At 53.3% G+C, this 19,378-nt stretch overlaps 1 protein-coding gene across 1 annotated transcript; it reads left to right on the top strand.

Annotated features, from left to right (window-relative positions):
- Positions 1–102: 102 nt before the first annotated feature.
- Positions 103–19,009, top strand: CTNS (cystinosin, lysosomal cystine transporter). Its single transcript, XM_061175068.1, has 11 exons — positions 103–191; positions 2,960–3,039; positions 7,115–7,193; positions 8,372–8,456; positions 12,788–12,891; positions 13,009–13,140; positions 13,846–13,945; positions 14,036–14,155; positions 15,216–15,386; positions 17,158–17,275; positions 17,546–19,009. Exons 2-11 carry the CDS (start codon positions 2,979–2,981, stop codon positions 17,677–17,679), a joined length of 1,104 nt encoding a protein of 367 aa, XP_061031051.1. The 5' UTR covers positions 103–191; positions 2,960–2,978; the 3' UTR covers positions 17,680–19,009.
- Positions 19,010–19,378: the final 369 nt, after the last annotated feature.

Genomic DNA, 19,378 nt, shown 5'->3' with positions numbered 1-19,378 from the left:
GCTGAGACGCGGGAAAACTACAGCTCCCAGGGTGCATCGCGCCGAGACCTGTACGCCGCGGATCAGGTGGCTCGAGTCAGGTGACTTCTGGTCCGCCCCACACTAAGTCAAGCCGGCCGGAGGAAGGTGGTACAGTCCGAAGCGGCTCCTGCGTCCCGTCTGGTCGGTCCCCTGAGTCTAGAGGACCTCAGGTGAGAGCCGACGCGGCTCCGACAGCCTCCCCGCCTCATTTCCCAGGCGGACCCCCTGAGGCCTAGAGACTGGCACGGCAAGTCAGTTCGGCAGCCTGCCGCGCATCCAGCCTCCCTCAGCCGCGCCAGGGTCCCTTCCCCGGCCACTAGTCCCGGCCTCGAGGCACCGGACAGCCCCCGGGTTGAAGGGCTCGGGTGGTAGTGAGTGGAGGCAGGGGACACCGGGCTGCTGAGGTGGTGTGGGAGGCTCTATTCCAGTGCAAGTTAGCGTCCCTTCCCCACTTTCTGCTTAGTTGTTGCCTGAATCTGGGTCGCAGAGTTTGCAGATTGCTTGGTAGAGGGGAGACACTGAGAGGACCACGTCAGGAACTCCTTTTGGGGTGCTGAGCGCCGGGCTGGGCTACGGGGGAGTGGGCAGGACGAGACCCGGCCCCGCCCTCCGGGCCTTTCAAGCTGGAGGAAGGGAGACTACTGGGCCCTGCCTTTTTCAACAATGTTGAGGAAAATTACAACCTAGGCTTCGGGAGAGCCTGCTAAGTGCCCTAGGCAACAGTTGTACTTCCTTTACATCGTTGTTTCTCCACCTTTCTTTCTTACCAACCCCTTCCCCTTGAAATTTTAATATTGCTGATAAAAGGACCACAAATCCTGCTTAACGTGTCATTTCATTTAAGTCCTATGATTTAGTTCCCACTGTCCCTGTTTTCACTTTAGGAAATTGGAGCTTGAGGAGGTTAAGCAGCACCCCAGAGTCACACAGCTAATAAATGGGGAGCTCAGGTTCAAACCTGTGCAGTCACTCTCCAGGGCACACATTCCTTGCCACTATCTGTTTTACTTCTCCAAGAGAAGAAGATCCAGGGAGTTCCAGGTTGTACAACAGGTGACAGGATTAACCGGATACCTGACCAAGTGGAGCTACCACAGGAAACCCCTGACCCCAGGTTGCCCCTGGGAGGGGATTGGGAGTGGGAGGCTTCTTGAAGCAGGTGGCATCTGAGTGAGGCCTAGAATATATCAATAGAATTTACACAGGAAGAGCAGCATGCCAGACAGAACCCATTGTGGTGAAATTCTCCATTTCTACCTCATAGCATTCACAAAACACTAGTTTTTGTGTATAATTATAATTTTTAATATTTTATTTATTTATTTATGCATGCATGCATGCATGCTGTGCCAGGTCTTAGTTGCGGCACGCGGGATCTTTAGTTGCGGCATGTGGACTGTTAGTTGTGGCGTGCATGCGGAATCTAGTTCCCCTGCCAGGGATCAAACCCGGGCCCCCTGCATTGGGAGTGCGCAATCTTACCCACTGGACCACTAGGGAAGTCCCTGTGTATAATTTTAACCTGATCTTTTTGAAACATGTAATCGAGCACATATCTCTCAAGTTCGTTATATCTGTCCTAATGTCTTTCCTCCAAGGTGTGTCAGCGTCTGGGACCAGGGAACTTCTGCTGTCCAAGAGTTTGAGTTCCTCAGTCTACATTCCAATCCTGTGGAATGAGACAGGAGCCGGTTAGGCCTGATTCTGCGCCTGAGTTCTCAAGGAAAACCCAGACTCTGCCCTGGGGAACAAAGTGAATCCTGAGCTTGAGGACATCAGCTAGTGTGAAGAGCAGAGAGTGGCAAGAATGAGAGGGGGGCCATTCCACATACACAGGAGAGCAATTTCCCGCAGGTCAGGGTACAGAAAGCAGAGGGGCAGAGAGCACAGGGATACAGCGCCAAGGGCAAGGCCCCCAGGGGAGACCAGAGAGTGGGGAGATGGGTGCCGGCAGGTGGGAAAGCTCCTGAGATAAGACCCAATGATCGGGGGAGCTGCAGCAGGCAGAGAGGCCCCTGGAGGAGACGGAGGGGCAGTGGAGGTCAGGCAGGCTGAAGCAGTCAGGGAGACTTTTTCGAGGAAGGGGAGTATCAGGAGGGTTCTTGAGGCCTTTTGGGGAAACTGAAACCAGAGTGGGGGCAGGGATGTTTCCACACAGACCTCTCATGGCTCTCCAACAGTTTGCAGGAATCCCCAGAGGCTGTCACAGGTGGCGGGGCAGAGCACTGTACACTGAAGCAGCATGTGGAAGCCAAGTTACAGATATTTATGCTCACCTGCCCCATCTTGACCCTTGGTTCACCTGTTGTGCGTGGGGGTTATGGGTACGCAGCAACGCATCTCCTTCACTTAACCAATGAGCTGCTACGGGGCTGATCCGGGGCTTGTCCCACACTGGGTCCCCTTTGTGAATGATCCCTGCCGGTCCCAGAGAAGTGACACTTGTCAAACAAAAAAGTCCTAATCAAGGGTCGGTTGGTAGCATTAACCCATAGACGCTTATCCCAGGACAGGAAATGAAGTTAATTTCCTTAAGGTTTATAGGTTCACAAAGTCAAATATCTGACCACAGTTTTAATATCTTCTGGAAAAAAGAACCCCCAGCCAATAAGGCTGCATTCTTTCTTTCTGTTTACTAGGTTGCACAAAGCAGTTGAAGAGGGAAAAATTCAGCATTTGTCCACTTCCTCAGGGTGGGACCTTACACAACCCACTTAGCCTCTCTGAGCCCATTTCCCCACATGTCCAAGAAAGATACGTCCTCCCTGGGGTCCCCTTCTCCAAGCTGGTGATACAAAGCCCATTGAAGTCACAGGTGTGAAGTGAAAGTCCTTTATGAACTGTCGGTGCCATGGTTCCAGGTGGCTTATTGTCCTCTTGTTGCTGAGCTGATCCAACTTTAACCTGAACTTCTCTTGCTGTTTGTTTTTCTTCCTAGTTCATTGAAATCGAGGAACATGATAAGGAGGTGGCTGGTTATTTTTATCCTTTTTCCCCTGAAGCTCATAGAGAAATGTGGTAAGTTTAGAAATGGATAAAGAGGGAAATGGAGTAAGTAGTCTGACTTGTTTGCCGCCAAAAGTTCAGGACCATCCAGATTGCATGTGTCTGCCTGCCCCTTGGCTAGGTGGGCACCCAGTGAGTGGAGCAGACCGAGGTCTGGAGTCCTGGAGTTTTACAGGGAGCCAGATGGTTCCACAGATAATTAGCCTTCTGCCCCGGGGTCCCTATTCCCTTTTCTGTATCACCAACATCAAACTGTGGAGCTCCGAAAATCTGGGATAATATCTGTAGAGAAGAGCTTGTGTTCCCACCCTGTGGACCTCACGGAGGGAGTTATGGGTCCTGGGAGATGCTGCAGAAGCAGGTGAGGTGGTCACCTTGTTGCACCTGGTTCTGCCAAGCCGTAGACACCTGAGGAGCCTGCCCGGCATCCCCTGGTACGATGAGAAAGCTCTTCCCTTAGACAGGGACCGAGGAGCCAGGGTGAAGCAGGGCTAGGGGCCTCACAGAATTCAGGCTGGTTGTCGAAAAACACGTCAGGGTTTGTGCATCCTTGTGAGGCTTGACCTTCAGAGCAGGGCCCTTAGAGGCCTGTATCATTCCATCAATTCTCCACTGCCCAAACATTGCTGAAATTCCTTCCACGAAAAGCTGTGTAGAGCCTCCAAGGACACCAGGCCCATTATTTTGATCATCTGGCTGTTGTCAAAAATCAAATACATCTTGGGAATTCCCTGGCAGTCCAGTGGTTAAGACTCGGTGCTTTCACTGCCAAGGGCCCGGGTTCAATCCCCGGTCAGGGAACTAAGATCCCACAAGCCTTGCAGCGCAGCCAAAAACAAATCAAATACATCTTAAAACCCCCAACTAAAGTTTCCAAATTAACCTTATACAAACTGTGCAAACCCTTGCCAAAGCTTCCCAAGAGCCACGCTCAGTGGGTGCACTGCTCCAATTATTTGGCCTCTTGAGTCTCTGAGAAAACACAGGTCATCTGATCAGCTCTTCCAGGTTTGTTAAACAATCAGTCATGTCACCTTGTAGTCACACCTTGTGGGTAAGCAATTTCCGAGAAAGAAGAGGTTTCTTCCAAGAAAGAAAGAACACCACGGAGTCCGGTGTTCTTCCAGACGAATGCCAGAGCCCCACTCCAGACCTGCCGGATCATATTGTCTGGGACTAAGGCCCAAAAGTGTGTACATGAGCCTTGGCCCGCTTTAAATAAAGCTCCATTAGTTATGCTAATGCATTGCCCTAGGAAAGAAGAACAAATCCAACTGCCACCACTCGATTATACAGAGGGCTGACTTAGGCCCAGAGAGGGTAGAAGTCTCTCCCAAAGTCACACAGCTACAAAGTAACAAGGATGGGACCCAAATAGGACCCCTGCTCCATTGTATCACTTTTCCCTTTTTCCTGAATGTCATAAGAGAATAGTCGGAGCCACCATAAAATCAAGTAACTGGAATTAGGTTTCTGACCTCATTGTGCTGTGCCTGTCTTGTCTCTGCTTTCGGGCGTGGTAATAGAGGACCAATGATGAGATCATTTGCCTTCAGAGTTTTTTTGCCCCTGACTTCTTTGGGGGGAATCTTGAGGTGCTGCCACCTAGTGGCAAGGACTTGCGCTCTGGACCAGGCCGGCCTAGGTTTAAATCTTGCCTCTACCGTTTCTGAGCTGTGTGAGCAGGACACTTGTCCTCATGGGATTCTCCACTTTCTTCTATCCGAAATAGGGATCACGTTGCCCGTCTCTCACTGTTATAGTAATTAGAGAATGGGAGTTCACAGTACAGCAGAGTGACTGGCGTGGGGTGGGAGGCATAGTGGGAGATGTGCCAATAAGGATTAGTTTTTAAAATGCAAAGACTCTCCTTGGGGGAACCTTCAGGTAGTCTCACCAAGACTCATTTGGTTATTCAGATGTGGTGTCCAGAGACTCCTGCCCTGGGGCAAACTTTAAAACATGGTTTCCCTGGATATGATATGATGCCAGCTTCCTAACTGCCTCCCATCTTGGGCTAAAAAATGTCCTGCAGGGTTTACATGATGATAAGAATAGTCACCAGCAATTATTTCGTACTCAGGCTGTGTGGAAATTGCATCACAGACGTCACCACGCTTTATCTTCACAGTGCCCCTGGGAGGGAGGTAGTGCTGTGCTCTCCATTTCACAGGTGAGGAAGTGGAGGCTCAGTGAGGTTAAGTACCTTACTCTCGGTCACACAGCTGCTGAGCGCTGCCATCTTCCTTGGGGCTAAGTGAGGGGAAGTGGTTGAACGCTGACCTGGTTCTCTGAGAGCTCACAACCTCCTCTTAAAATGCAAAGTCTGGAAGAGTCAAGGCCATGCGGATCTCCCACTCACCCTGACCACAGTCCCAGCAGAGCCCCAGGGACCCAGAATGTGGGTGGCTACCTGGCATCACTTTCAGTATCCCTGTCCTGGGCAGGATCTTGCTTATCTGATGTGGTCCTCAGGCTCTAGGTAGAAAGTAACAGCAGGGACCTTTAAGTCCTCCTACCTCAGCTGTGCAGCCCAGAACAGAGCCTCGGGCTGGTATGAGAGGGGTGAGTGTGAACAAGGAGGGGCAGAGCTGCCTCCAGGCCCCAAGGATACACCTAAGGAGGGGGTGGGGGGCGGGGACCATCCTACTCTGCTCTGGGCAGCTTGGCCTCCCAAGGGCCAGGGTGGGGACTGCAACGGACTGTGGGAATCAGCTTGGAGACTTGCAGGCACGGGCCGGAGCCTGCATCTGAATCCACCTGCAGGCCAGCCTGGACGAAGTGGCTCAGGTAGGGTCTGAGGTCCCCGGTCACAGAGCCAGGCCCCAGAGTGCAAGTTTCAGGCTGGCAGGTTCCCTTGGAGGAGATGAGGTTACTCTCTGCACCCCCCCTCCCTTCCCCCGCTCCCGCCAAGGTGTCCGGACAGAGGAAGAGAAACTACTAGGGAGGAGAACTGAGAAGGGGCTCAGACAGTGGAGGTTGAATTAGGGAACTTTTAAGTTTCCTTCCAACCTGAGCATCTAAAATTTCAGTTCTTCGTCTCTGCCTTTGAGGGGTCTGGGGAGACCTGGAGGGAGAAAGGAGACCTGGGCCCCACCTGTAGCCCCTACGCCGACAAGGACCATCTTCATCAAACTGAGCACCTGCTTTCCCCTGTGGACCCCCTTCCCAGCCCAGTCTAGATTCGTGATCACACCTTAGGCTGCGAAGGCCCTCAGGCGAGGGAGGTGAAGTAGACGCGTGCCTGGGGCAGTGAGAACACCTGGGTCTCGGGGGCTGCCCAGAGAACACAGGAAGAGGTCAGAGAGAAGCTAACTCACTCCTGGTCTGTGGCCAAGTTGCCCTGGAGTGTTTGGCTTCCCAAATCTGCTTCCTCCCTCACCCCCGAGGCCTATCTGTCTACCTCCTGCGTTAGCATCTTAATGCCAAGAAGAAATCTCCCATAGTGAAACTGTGTGCTGTTCACCAGTCTCTCCCGAGTCCCCAGCAGAGTCAGCCTCCGGAAGGGGATCAATGAATGGGGTGAGCTGGGTTTGTACAGGAGCCCAAAGGCAGTTTTTTAGAAACAGGTTAGCTGGGCCCCAGGTGTCTCTCTGAGACTACAGGAAGGGACAGGACCGGTTCTGCAGGGCCAATTTAGCTCCACGAACAGAGGAAACCATTGTGCTTTCCATCTGAAGAGGTGGTTTAAGCCCACGTGTTCCAGTCCCAGATTGTGGCTTGATTTCCTTTGAGCCAGTTGGGCCAAAAACTGGGACCAGGTTTTGGGCTCCATGGTTTCTATTTCTGGGTGAGTCCTACAGACCCCCAGAGCTCATCGGTGGGGGAGGAGGAAGCTACAGCATCTCCTGCTCAGGCCTGTGTCTCCCTCTGTTTCTGGCAGCAGGAGGGGAAAGAGCATAACAAGGGCATTTCCAGGCCCATCACTCACTTAGCCCCTCAGGATCTCAGAGTCTTTGCCTAGGGGATAGAGGTGGTTATAAATCAGACTTCACAAGTTCAAGCGGCAGGGGCCCTCCTCCCAGCGTCTCAGTGGGCCTGAGTTCTCTGACCTCATGACTCATGCCACTGATTTGGGTCGTTCCAGAGTCCACGGTCAACTTCTCTGTTCCTCCCACCGTGAAGCTGGAAAATGGAAGCTCCACCAACGTCAGCATCTCCCTCCCGTAAGTTCCCAGGCCCAGCTTTGTCCTCAGCCCGGCTCGTTCACCCCACAGCTGGGTCAGGGCTGACCCCCGGCTCAGTCTGTTCATATTTTAAGTGTGATGCCCTTGCCTCTTCACTTTAAGACAAGCCAGGGAAAGAAAGGCAGCGGCCCTAGGCTGCAGACCGAGGTCCCAAAGTCTCTCTCACCCCAACCGCTGAATCCTTGCTTCCAGTGGGAGGAGGATGACACGTGAGCCTTTTCCCCAGCTGAGAAGAGTCCTTGAGTGACCAGCAGTTGATGCCAGACTTCCAAGTGGTCCTTTCCAAGGTTTGAAGTATTTGAAGAGAGCCCTGAAGGTTGGGGCCAAGGAGCGAAGTCGCTTGGCAGTGCTTCTGAGATCACGTCCAACTGCATTGGGTGGATCCCACTGTGCAGCACTCCTGCTCGGCCTTGTCTGAGAGTCTCTCTAGCTGCCCTCTGCTGGTTCCCGCACGAGGGTGCCAACCTAGTCCAGACCGTGCCAGAGAGCCTACCTCCTCTGTATCCTTCCCTGCTTTTCCCAACTCTTGCCTCCCAGCCATGAGGATTCCCCAAAATGAAGATGTGGAACCCTGTTATTTTCTTCTCTTTACCCTTCTCCCTTTTCCTCACCTCTCCTGGGACGTCTGATCTCAAACCAAAGCTTTGGGACCAAGGCTCCCTAACAGACCCGCATTCCATCCCCAGATCCTGCCACTTTTGCACATCGACACCTTGTAAATCTGACACATCACCCCCTCAGCACAACTCTCCTCTCTGCAGAATTCTTAAGCAGCTTTCCACCGCCTTCCAAATTAACTCCAGGCCTCTAACCCCAGACTTGAGGTCCCTATGGGCTGCTCCCAGAGAGACATATCTCACTGACATATCTCATATCCCTGCTACCTGACCCTTCTCAGAAGCCTTTCCCACCAGAGCAGATGGCATGGTCCTGTCGGCCTCTGGACACCTCATGTGGCATTCACAGCCAGTTTCCCACCTTCTCGTGTTCTCACTGGCCACAGGGACCCTACCTCTCAACCCCCCAGGGCCAAGCACATAGCAGAGCCTCACCCTAATTGCTTGAGAAATGACAGGCCTGCTGTGAAATCCAGAGGGCTGGTTGAGATCTCACAGAGTACAACTTCTCAGCAGTAACCAGACTCTTGTCCTCCACAGGCGGGCTTTAAATGCAACCTTGGTGATCACTTTTGAAATCACATTTCGTTCAAAAAACGTTACTATCCTTCAGCTCCCTGATGAAGTAAGTAATGAATCATAACTGAGGGGCAGAAAACTACTGGATAACAAAACACATTTTAACTAAGTGCTTGTGTAAATAGGCCACCTTGTTTTTATACCGTGGGCTGCCCCTGTCCTATTATTCTAGAAATCTCAGATTTGGGCTTTGTTAGTCTCTTTGAGGATGGACGTTTTATGCTATGTAGATGGAATTAGGAAGGTGATGGTAAGAAATCTGAGGCAGAAATGGTTCTGAGAGTGTAGAAGAAATTCTTAAGATAGTTTATTTTTGTTTTTTTTTAAAAATTAATTTATTTTTGGCTGTGTTGGGTCTTCGTTTCTGTGCGAGGGCTTTCTCTAGTTGTGGCAAGCGGAGGCCACTCTTCATCGCGGTGCGCGGGCCTCTCACTGTTGCGGCCTCTCCTGCTGCGGAGCACAGGCGCCAGACGCGCAGGCTCAGTAGTTGTGGCTCACGGGCCTAGTCGCTCCGCGGCATGTGGGATCCTCCCAGACCAGGGCCCAAACCCGTGTCCCCTGCATTAGCAGGCAGACCCCCAACCACTGCGCCACCAGGGAAGCCCCTTAAGATGGTTTTTTAAGACATTGCTGCTCAAAGAGCATCCACGGACTAGGAGCGTTGTCTCTGCTTTAAAATCTTTTCTTTTTAATTGAAGTATAGTTGATTTACAATGTTATATTAGTTTCAGGTATACAGCAAAGTGATTCAGTTATACATACACATATGTATATATATTCTTTTATGTATATATTCTTTTTCAGATTCTTTTCCCTTATAGGTTATTAGAAAATATTGAATGTAATTCCCTGTGTTACACAGTAGGTCCTCGTTGGTTATCTATTTTATATATAATAGTGTGTATATGTTAATCCCAAACTCCTAATTTATCCCTCCCCGCTAAAACTTTTTAGAAATGCCCTATCCCAGACCTACTGATTAAAAATCTGCATATAAGCAAGATTCCCCAGATGATTTGGGTCCACATTAAAGTTTGCAAAGCACTGTTCTGAGATCCCATTGGATGAGTGTTATTTCCAAAAACCAGTGCCAGAGGCTGTCTGATATAATAGTGATGACTATTTATAGTCTTTATACATTTATCTGTTAATACATACCCTGCTTCCACCTTACCAAGGTTTTGAGCCAACTACCAATCAACCTGATTTTAAAACAAATTTTAAAACAAAGTAGGGGGAAAAAAAGAAACCAGACAAGATGAACACAGGGATGAAATTGATAGCCGTGAGGCTCAGCATGAGGCCCTGTGTGGTCGTAGAAATGAGCTGCAAATCAGCTCTGAGCCCCCTCGCAAGCAAACAGTATTGACTCATAATCAGATAAAGAGCGTCTACCTAAAGGACCTGAGTGAGAGGGAAGTCTCATCTCATAGACAGGGCCATTTCCCACAACTTCCCCCTCCTGCCCCGGGGTGTGAGGCCTGCTGCAGGGTAAGAAAAGCCGTTGGTTCTAAGAGCAGGTTGTGGTACTTAGCCCTCAGAGGTCTGGCTTGATCCACAGATCAAATTTAGACTCTGCGGAATGGACGCTGATCACTGAGTTTAAGGGCCAAACATCTAAGGGAAAGATTAATCTTTTAAAAATAAGTGAAAGTCAAGCATAACCTTAAGCCAAAAAAAAAAAAAAAAAGCCTGGACTGTATGATTCTTTGTGTGTAAAGTGCAAACACAGACAAAGCAGATCTATGGTGTTAGAAGAGTGGTTTCCCAACTGGTTTGCAAGGCAGAGATAGAGACACACGTGTAGAGAACAAACATATGGACACCAAGGGGGGAAAGTCGGGGCGGGGGTGGGGGGGATGAATTGGGATTGACATGTATACACTAATATGTATAAAATAGATAACTAATAAGAACCTGCTGTACAAATAAATAAATAAAATACTCCTATAGTAAAAAAAAAAAAAAAATAGTTTCCTTTTGGGATCAGCGGTGACCAAAAGGGAACAGAACACGGCTTCTGGGGTCTGGAAATGTTCCATTTCTTGATCTGGGTGCTGGGTGCACTTTTCTGCACATATGTTATAGTTCAATTTTTTTTTTAAGAATTTAATTTAATTTTATTTATTTATTTATTTATTTTTGGCTGTGTTGGGTCTTCGTTGCTGTGCACAGGCTTTCCCTAGTTGTGAGAGCGGGGGCTACTCTTCGTTGTGGTGCACGGGCTTCTCATTGCGGTGGCTTCTCTTGTTGCGGAGCATGGGCTCTAGGCATGCGGGCTTCAGTAGTTGTGGCACACGGGCTCAGTAGTTGTGGCACACGGGCCTCAGTAGTTGTGGCGTGCGGGCTCTAGAGTGCAGGCTCAGTACTTGCGGCGAACGGACTTAGTTGCTCTGTGGAACGTGGGATCTTCCCGGACCAGGGCTCGAACCCGTGTCCCCCGCGTTAGCAGGTTCTTAACCACTGCGCCACCAGGGAAGTCCCTTGTTCAATTTATTTATTATTATTATTTTTTTAGCGTAATGGTGGCAAATCCGTTTGTAGAATGACCTATCTGGGCACCAACCCACTCTTCCAGGCTCATGCCTCCCTGACCCATCCCTTTCTCTAACTACTCCTGTCTACTCCCTGTGCCTTTGGAAACCACTGGGTAGAACTTGGGGGTCAGGCAGGCGGTCTAGGAGCCTGCCCTGTGAGCCACAGGTGAGGTACATCACCCTGACACATCTCAGTTTCCTCATCTGTGGACAGAAGGTTAATAATGTCTCCTTGACAGGGCTGTGAGGATTAAAAGCAGTAGCAAGTATGAAATGTCTAGGATTGCAGCTGGCACATAGAAAGAAAGCACTCAGAAAAAAGATAGCAATACATTTTGCTGTGGACCTAAAACTGCTCTAAAAGATAAAGTTTATTGATTAAAAAAATTAAAAGCAGGACTTCCCTGGTGGCGCAGTGGTTAGGAATCCACCTGCCAATGCAGGGGACACGGGTTCGAGCCCTGGTCCGGGAAGATCCCACATGTCACGGAGCAACTAAGCCCATGCGCCATAACTACTGAAGCCTGCACGCCTAGAGTCCGTGCTCTGCAACAGGAGAAGCCACCGCAATGAGAAGCCCGTCGACACAACTAGAGAAAGCCCACGCGCAGCAACGAAGACCCAACGCAGCCAAGAATAAAAATTAATTACTAAAAAAATTAAAAGCAATTGTTATGATTTCATTCTGCCTGTATCAGTTAATTTCCAATCGGAAGATTTTCCTCTTACCTAGTTCTAGAAGGGACCTGGTGGCCACTTAGAAATATGCAAACAACAGTTGCCAGGAAAATCTCTAAAAATAAGAACAAATGAGGATGGGAAAGTAAAAGAGCCAAGAGTAGTACGTGTCATGAAGATGTAGCTCACAAGACATTGGCCACGAATTGGATCCCAGGCTTTGCAGCAGCCACTTACACCATTTCAATTGTCCTGCCAAAGCCCCCTGATTTCTGGGGATAAGAGCAGAAAGACAGTGTTCAAGGGTCCCTGAAGAAGCCACTGCAATCCAGTGAGCCGCATCCTCATGGTGCCCACAACATGGGTGGGAGGCGGGGCCTGAAGCATCATCCAGGGAATGAAGAGATGGGGGCAGGGGCACAGTGTGGTTCAGTAAAGGTATAACCCGCTCCCTGCCACACTCAGGATTTGAGAGCGTCAGGAAGCATGATTGGGAGGTCAGAAGTTGCAGGTAGGCCTCCACGTACTGTTTCTTGGAGCAGAGCTTTCGATGAAATTGGGCAGAAATGAGGGTAAGGATGTTCTCCCTGCCGGGCGTCTGGTGTGTGCACCTCTTCTGTTTTGTCGCTTGGCAGCCAGGCTGGGCGTGGGGCAGACATCCCTCTGTAGATCTGGAAGAGCCGTCCGTAGTAACGGAAGTAGAGGTAATAGCAGTCATCGTAGGGTAGTAGTGATGGTAAACACTTCACAGCTTGCTGCATGTCAGGCTCGGTGCCGTAAGCTTTATGGACATTATGTTGTTCAGAGCAACCCTGTAAGGTAGACACTTGTGTTATCCCCTTTTACAGATAAGCAAACCAAGATCGGAGCTCAAATAACTTGCCCGAGATCGAATGGCTAGTGAGATGAAGAGGGCCCTCCCACCATCCCTCAGAGATAAGCCAGGGGAGGGCCTGAGGGCAGGGCCCTCCTGCTCAGAAAGTCTGACACTGATGTGTGGGGGTTCCAGCTGGCTGATTAGTCCAACATTTCTCCCTCCTGTTAGGAAGCTCCTAGAAGGCAGGGGCTGTGTGTGACCTGTCCCTCCGTTCCCTAGTGCATGGCCTGGAGCTGGGGTCCCAGTAACTACGGGGTGCTGGACCTGATTCAGTTTTCCTAACAGGTTGTGGTCCCTCCCGGCGTGACAAATTCCTCTTTTCAAGTGACGTCTCAAAATGTTGGACAAGTTACCACTTATCTGCACGGAAATCACTCCAACCAGACCAGGTAGGCTGGCCTCCGCCCATGTGGGCCCTAAATGATGAGAAGGGGGATGGTGCTGGCAGGTGGGGTTTCCTCCAGAAGTCCAGCCCCAGCTCATCCCGGTCCCCACATTCTCTCCAGCCCAAGGATACGCTTCTCCGTGATCCACAGCAATGTCGTCAGCATCATAAACCAGGTGATCGGCTGGATCTACTTTGTGGCCTGGTCCATCTCCTTCTACCCGCAGGTGATCACCAACTGGAAGCGGAAAAGGTAACCCATGGAGCTTCACATGCAGCTTCACCTGGGGCTGGTAGGATGGGCATTCCAATGAGGCTGTGGGCAGCCTGGGTTCTGACTTACCCCTCTGCTCTTCTTTCTTCCTGTCCTTTCTTAAAAGTGGTCTGATGTGAAAGTTCTAAGCACCTGTGTAGGACTTGCAGTGCTGGCATTTGGTCTCTTGGGCAATTCAGCCCCTCCCTGCAAAAGCAACAAAATGGGGCTTCTCAGTTGAAGTGGAGAAGGGGCTGGGTGGGAGGAGCCCACCTGAATCTGCTGTGCTCCTGGTCCACGCAGCCCTGGAGGAATTTGTGTCAAGTTGTGCCCCAGTGCAGGAGTTGGATCCTTCGGCCTCGGAGACGAAAGCTGGCCCACCTTGATTTTAAAGACAAGGGCCCAGGCTTCATGCACCAAGGACACCTAGGCCACCAAGGAACGTGGGCCTCTGAGGGGCTGCTGAGCTGGGAACCAGGGAGGGAGGCGCTTCCTCTCTGCAGGAAGCCTCCAGACAATCCCAGGAGGGTGGGGTTCGGTGGCATTGGGGGTGGCATGGAAAGGGACCTGAGGACTGTGCGCTCCTTGAGGGAGCCAGGCCCTCCTTCCTGTGTGCTGGGAGCTCTGTCCCCTCCAGCCCCCGGCGGCCCCCAGTCTCACCCCCTGCTCCGCTTTGTCTCCCCGTCCCCCCACCCGCCTCCTCAGTGTCGTGGGTTTGAGCTTTGACTTCGTGGCCCTGAACCTGATGGGCTTCGTGGCCTACAGCGTGTTCAACATTGGCCTCCTCTGGGTGCCCTCCATCAAGGTACGGCCCTGCTCACCCCTGCAACCCAGTCAGAGCTGTCCGGTGGTCTGTCCACCCCTCACCCCCCAGCTTCTCTCCACTCCCAAACAGGAGCAGTTTCTCCTCAAATACCCCAATGGCGTGAACCCCGTGGACAGTAATGACGTCTTCTTCAGCCTGCACGCGGTCGCCCTCACCCTGGTTATCATGGTGCAGTGCTTCCTGTACGAGGTGAGCAGTGACCCTGGCACCCGCCGCAGCCTGCGCTGCCCAGGCCAACACCCAGCAGCACCTGCTGCCCATACCTGCCGTTTTACAGGAGACGTGGAAACCCCCAGAAGGGGAATGTGTCCGTTCACTCACATCTGCTGGCCTATTATCCAGACCCCATGCTGGGCACAGGGAACACCCCGTAAGCCCAAGTCCTCAGGCCGCCCCAGGTCTGGGGTGAGGGACACAGAGGGAGGCAGTGATGACCCAGCAGGCTGAGAGCTGAGCGGGCAGGGAGAGCACAGGCAGCTCGTGGGCCCCACGACTCAGCCAGGGAGGAGGGGGAAAGAGGGCACTGAGTTGTGGTCCGTGGAATGAGTGAAGTTCCCATGGCGATGGGGAAGAGGGCCAGGGTGGGGCACCCCAGCTGGCGGACAGAACTGTGAAGGCCAGGGAGCAGCGAGAGGGACCGTGAGCAGGTGGGGGTGGCCAGGGTGGCAGTGGAGGGAGCAGGAGAGGTCCTGGGGGGCTCTGGGGGCCGGGCTGAGGAGCCCGGGCACAGCTGTGTTGCTGGAGGGCCGTCTGCTGTCTCAGCAGGGAAGGACGTCGTTCGTTAGTGCGTATTTCAGGGCATCGCTGATGCTACTGTTTCCTTTCACTTCCCTTTGGGTGCACCACTTCCCTTGGGGAGTTCTCTTCCCACACACAAGGCCAGCCAGAACTGCTTGGCCCCCACCTTCACGAATCTTCTAGGTTTTCTTACCCTTTGCTGAGAAGGTTAGATGAGGGAGGGTTGCTTTTGGGAAAAAGATTCCAGAGCCAATCAGGCTCCCTCGGGTCGTGGAAGGAGCCTGGGCCGAGATGAGGTGCCAGGCCTCCAGCGTGATGGGGGCCATGTCCCCAGCACCCTTCACTCCTGGTGGGCTGTGAGGGACCCCGCTCTGCAACATGGGAACAAGAAGCAAACGGGCTCTTCAAGTCCAAGAGGATGGAACCAGAGACCCTGATAGTGACAAGGTACGGTTGGTGCTGGGCTCTCTGCACCCCACCCACCCCTTCCCCTTCCCCGTCTCATCCTCAGCGAGGCAACCAGCGGGTGTCCTGGCTGGCCATCAGCTTCCTCGTGCTCTCCTGGCTCTTCACACTCATCACCCTGATCATGGCCGCGGTCAGGGCCACTACGTGGCTGCAGTTTCTCTTCTGCTTCTCCTACATCAAGCTGGCGGTGACGCTGGTCAAGTATTTTCCACAGGTACCTCCAGGGTCTGCTTGCCTTTTCCACAGGTACCTCCAGGGTCTGGCCGTTAGCGTGAGAGGGATGAGACACAGACCCTGGACCCGGCTTCCTTGGGGCAGCTTCTGGCCGGGGTGAGATGTGGATGGAAAGCTACAGGGAGGAGGCTGGCAAGCCCAGCAGGAGTGGGGCCTCACAGAAAACCGGCTGTGACCACTACCTGCTCTTCCCAGGGGCTGGGAATCCCACGGGGAAGTCAGTGGCCGCTTCTCTGACTCACGCTCAGCTCTGAGAGTCAAGGGTCGTGCAGGTCACTCCCATCTCTCTCCAGCCCCACCTTTCTAATGACTTCAGCTTTGCCCCCCACCCTACCACCGCCACCCATTACCACCAACTGATGACCCTGACGAGCCACAGCAGGGTACCAGGAAGATGAGGTGGGAGGGGGGAGCCCACCACCATTCAGGGTCCTCGTTGTGAGCCCTCAGCACCCTCCCTCGAGTACTCAAACAGTCCTATTCAGAGCTGGGTCAGACACAGCTTAATAGTCAAACACAGCTTGCCCCGCAGGTGGAATGGCCCGGGAGAGGGTCAGGTGTAGAAGAACTGCCAACTGCAGGCTGAATCTAGGCCCTCGCGTTTAACTCGCCTTCCCAGCACAGGGAACCTTGTGTTCCATGGGCCCAGGAAGGAGAGCATTTTGGCCAGAGTCAGGGCCAGTACCCTGGAGGGCATTGGAGACAGAGCCATCCGCTTAAGGATGAGCAGGACTCGGTTCCGTGGACAAGAGAGAAGGGGCGCTCAGGCCGGGGCAGCCTGCACAAAGGCACAGGCAGAGAAGACCTTGCCGGCCCAGCACTGTGCAGCCAGGAAGGTGGGGCCAGGTCCCGGGGCGCTTGGGAAGGCGGCTTCAGAGTCGGGGGGAGGCTTTGGGGGAAGTGGGGCCTCAGTCCCTGAGCGTGGGAAGGCTCGGGCCTGGGAAACCTGGGAGGCAGGAGCCCCAGTTAGAGATGTTTGGAACCGTCCAGGACTGGAGAGGTGGCAGCAAATACAGAAGAGGGTGGGAGAGGGCAAAGAAGGGGAACTGACAGGTGGCTAACTGGGAGAAGACCACTACAGAGGCCAAGCCGTCCGCCCGGGTGGTGGGAAGGGAGGTCAACGGTCAGAGAAGCCCAGAGGGCACTGGCAGCAGGAAGAGGGGCGATGTGCAAGTGGGCTGGACCTGGGAAGCCCGAGGTGGAGGCCCCAGAGCCCAACCAGGGCTGAGGAGGGAGTTAAGTCCACTCTGCAGATGGGGAGACTAAGGCTGGGAGAATTCAAGTAACTCTCCCAGCGTAACATAGCTCCTCCGATGGTGGAGCTGGGATTCCAAACCAGGCCATCGGACTCCCAGGCCATGTTCATAAGCACAACATGAATTCAGTCCAGGCTGAGTTTGGGGAGATTCTCCATTTGAAGGTGAGCAGAAAACTCAGAGTTGCTGGAAAGCCGGGATAGGGAGGGCTGAAGAGGATGGAGAGGCAGCAGCTCCCCATCCCTCTGCCGGGGTTGGGAGGTGCGAGGGAAGGAGGAGGAGGGCTCTGCTGAGCACGCAGATGCGACCCCAGGACCCGCCCAAACCGTGCCCTCAGCCGAGGCTTGTCGGAGCCCAAAGGTCATTGTGTTTTTGGAGCTGAGGTCCAAGCGCATGAGTGGGAGGAATGAGAGCCGCTCTTGTTTGGAGCGGCGGTCACGAGGTGCAGGAGGCCGCCACTCAGCCCCCTCACCGCCCTCCGTCTGTCTGGCCCAGGCCTACTTGAACTTTTACTACAAAAGCACCGAGGGCTGGAGCATTGGCAACGTGCTTCTGGACTTCACTGGGGGCAGCTTCAGCCTCCTGCAGATGTCCCTCCAGTCCTACAACAACGGTGAGTCAGCCGGCAGGCCCGCCCACTTGGCGGGCTAGAGGCACAGGGCGGGGCCAGGCTTCCCGGAAACCACCCCTCCCCGACTTGGGGAATCCTAGCCAGTCCCAGCCCCCAAGGTGAGGCTCACCTCGGGGCTTTGGCAGCTAGAGGATTTGTGGTTTCCTGGGCAGATGAGCACCCCCGCCCCCCCGCAGCCCCACGTGCTCCAGCTGCTTCAGGAGCTGCCAACCTAAAACCAAAACCAATCCCATCCCTTCTGGCTGCTAACAGACCAGTGGACGCTGATCTTTGGAGACCCGACCAAGTTTGGCCTCGGCATCTTCTCCATCTTCTTCGATGTTGTCTTCTTCATCCAGCATTTCTGCTTGTACAGAAAGAAACCAGGGTATGACCAGCTGAACTAGCTCCTAGGGACCCAGCGGAAACAGCCCAGGCCCTGGGCCCTGGTGGGCAAGTTTCCACCAGGAAGGCTGAAGAAGCCGTCTGGAGTGCCGGGCTGGCTCCATGTGGAGAAGCACTCTCTTCCTCAGGGCCAAACTCCTTAAACTTGAACCAGCCTGCCTTTGTCCAGGACTCTTCCAGGCCAGGGAGGAACCTACCTCTGGGATAGGCACCTGACTGTGTGCAGAGATTAATGGCCAGGCCATTGGCGGCCCCTCCCAGACTCCCCAGAGGTCTCAGCCCCTCCCAGGCCTTCCTGGCCAGGCATCTGGCCCTCCTGCATCTTGATGCTGCATCTCTATTTTCTTCAAGGCTTCAGGCAGCACACAGAGCTTCTGGCAGCCGTCCCAGGCAGGATTGAGCACTGAGCTTGCAGCCAAAGGCCTCGCCCCAAGCAACCAGTGTTTCTGGGAGCAGCTTGAAGGACTGACCTTGCAGCTGGGAGAGCCAAGGGCGCTTTGCTGCCACTGCTGTGTTCAGAGACCAAGCAGCCAGGTGCCGTGGCCAATAGACCCGAGGTGCTGGTGCTGGTGGCAGGGGGACTAGGACTTTGGGGTTAGGCCTTGGGGTCCCTCCTCTGAAGGCTGCATTCTCTGAGCGCTCACTGTCCTGACACTCATTCTACGTAAATCCACTTCCACGACTGCAATCACAGGGGGCCCAGGCCAGGCTCTGGTAAAGAAACAGTATTTCTGAGCCTTGAGGTACCCAACAGATTGGTTCAGAACCGGGCTCACATCCAACACTCTCTGGATCCTTATCACACTAACGACCCTTTTGGATTTTTCATAGGGATGTTTTGGGAGTGAGTGGCTTACTTTCTTCTGCTTCTGCCTATCTCCACTTACCCATAGTCAGGCCCCAAGCCCCTCCAACTGCTCCTTACCCTGAGTCTGGAGTACAGGACACACACACACACCAGTCTGTGCCTTAGATGCCTGTTAGACTTGCCAGGTGGTGAAAACAGCTCCCCTGACGGGGAGGGCAGGCCCCCTTCCCTCACTTTACCCAGACCCCTACCTGAGACTCACCAATTTGTGGCTGTTCAGGAGCCTCAGATAAGGACTTAAGACCACCTCACACAATCCTCGTGGGCCCAACCTGATCCCAAAGCCCCTCCTTTCCCACTCCAAGCAGTTGTCCTTCCTTTGGAGGAGGGGAGGGGAGGGGAGGGGAGGGTCCCAGGACGTGCCTTGTACATGCCATGAGCTTGTCAATCCACTGTCATAGTTAACCACGAGATCAACATGAGGGGCCTCTGTCCTTAATTAAACCTGATTCATTTCCTCTGCACACTGAGCATTTGCCAGATGCAGGAGGCAGGGGTGTTGGCTTCAGAACCAAGTCCTTGGGGCTTAGGGAGACAGCCTCAGTCACTCGTGTAAGGAAATGCGTGGGATTTCGAAGTTCGCTGATTCCAAGGTGGCTGCGTGCCGACCCGGCATTTCATCAGGGGAGCTCTGTTGGGTGGCACAAGATGCCTACCTGCTCAGGGCCAGGTAGGTCCCACAGGGACCCTGTCTGTGTTACCAAGGGCATGGCACTCAGGCTGTGGTTGTGAGCACGGGTTGGATGAGGTCTTTAAGGACACGCGGGGGAAGGGTGGGGGAGGAAGTCTTCCAGATCCTCTAGCCAGGTATAAGTATCAAAAAACTTAGGATC

This window comes from Eubalaena glacialis, chromosome 19 (genome assembly GCF_028564815.1).
Source record: "Eubalaena glacialis isolate mEubGla1 chromosome 19, mEubGla1.1.hap2.+ XY, whole genome shotgun sequence".
NCBI lineage: Eukaryota > Metazoa > Chordata > Mammalia > Artiodactyla > Balaenidae > Eubalaena > Eubalaena glacialis.
This window is presented reverse-complemented; position numbering and strand designations above follow the sequence as displayed.

Bases quoted from the DNA above. Each gene is read 5' to 3' on its own strand.
- CTNS (XM_061175068.1), top strand. From the start codon at position 2,979: ATGATAAGGAGGTGGCTGGTTATTTTTATCCTTTTTCCCCTGAAGCTC. The intron at 8,457-12,787 runs GTAAGTAATGAA...TTTTCCTAACAG, and splicing joins TCCTTCAGCTCCCTGATGAA to GTTGTGGTCCCTCCCGGCGT. The intron at 14,156-15,215 runs GTGAGCAGTGAC...TCTCATCCTCAG, and splicing joins TGCAGTGCTTCCTGTACGAG to CGAGGCAACCAGCGGGTGTC.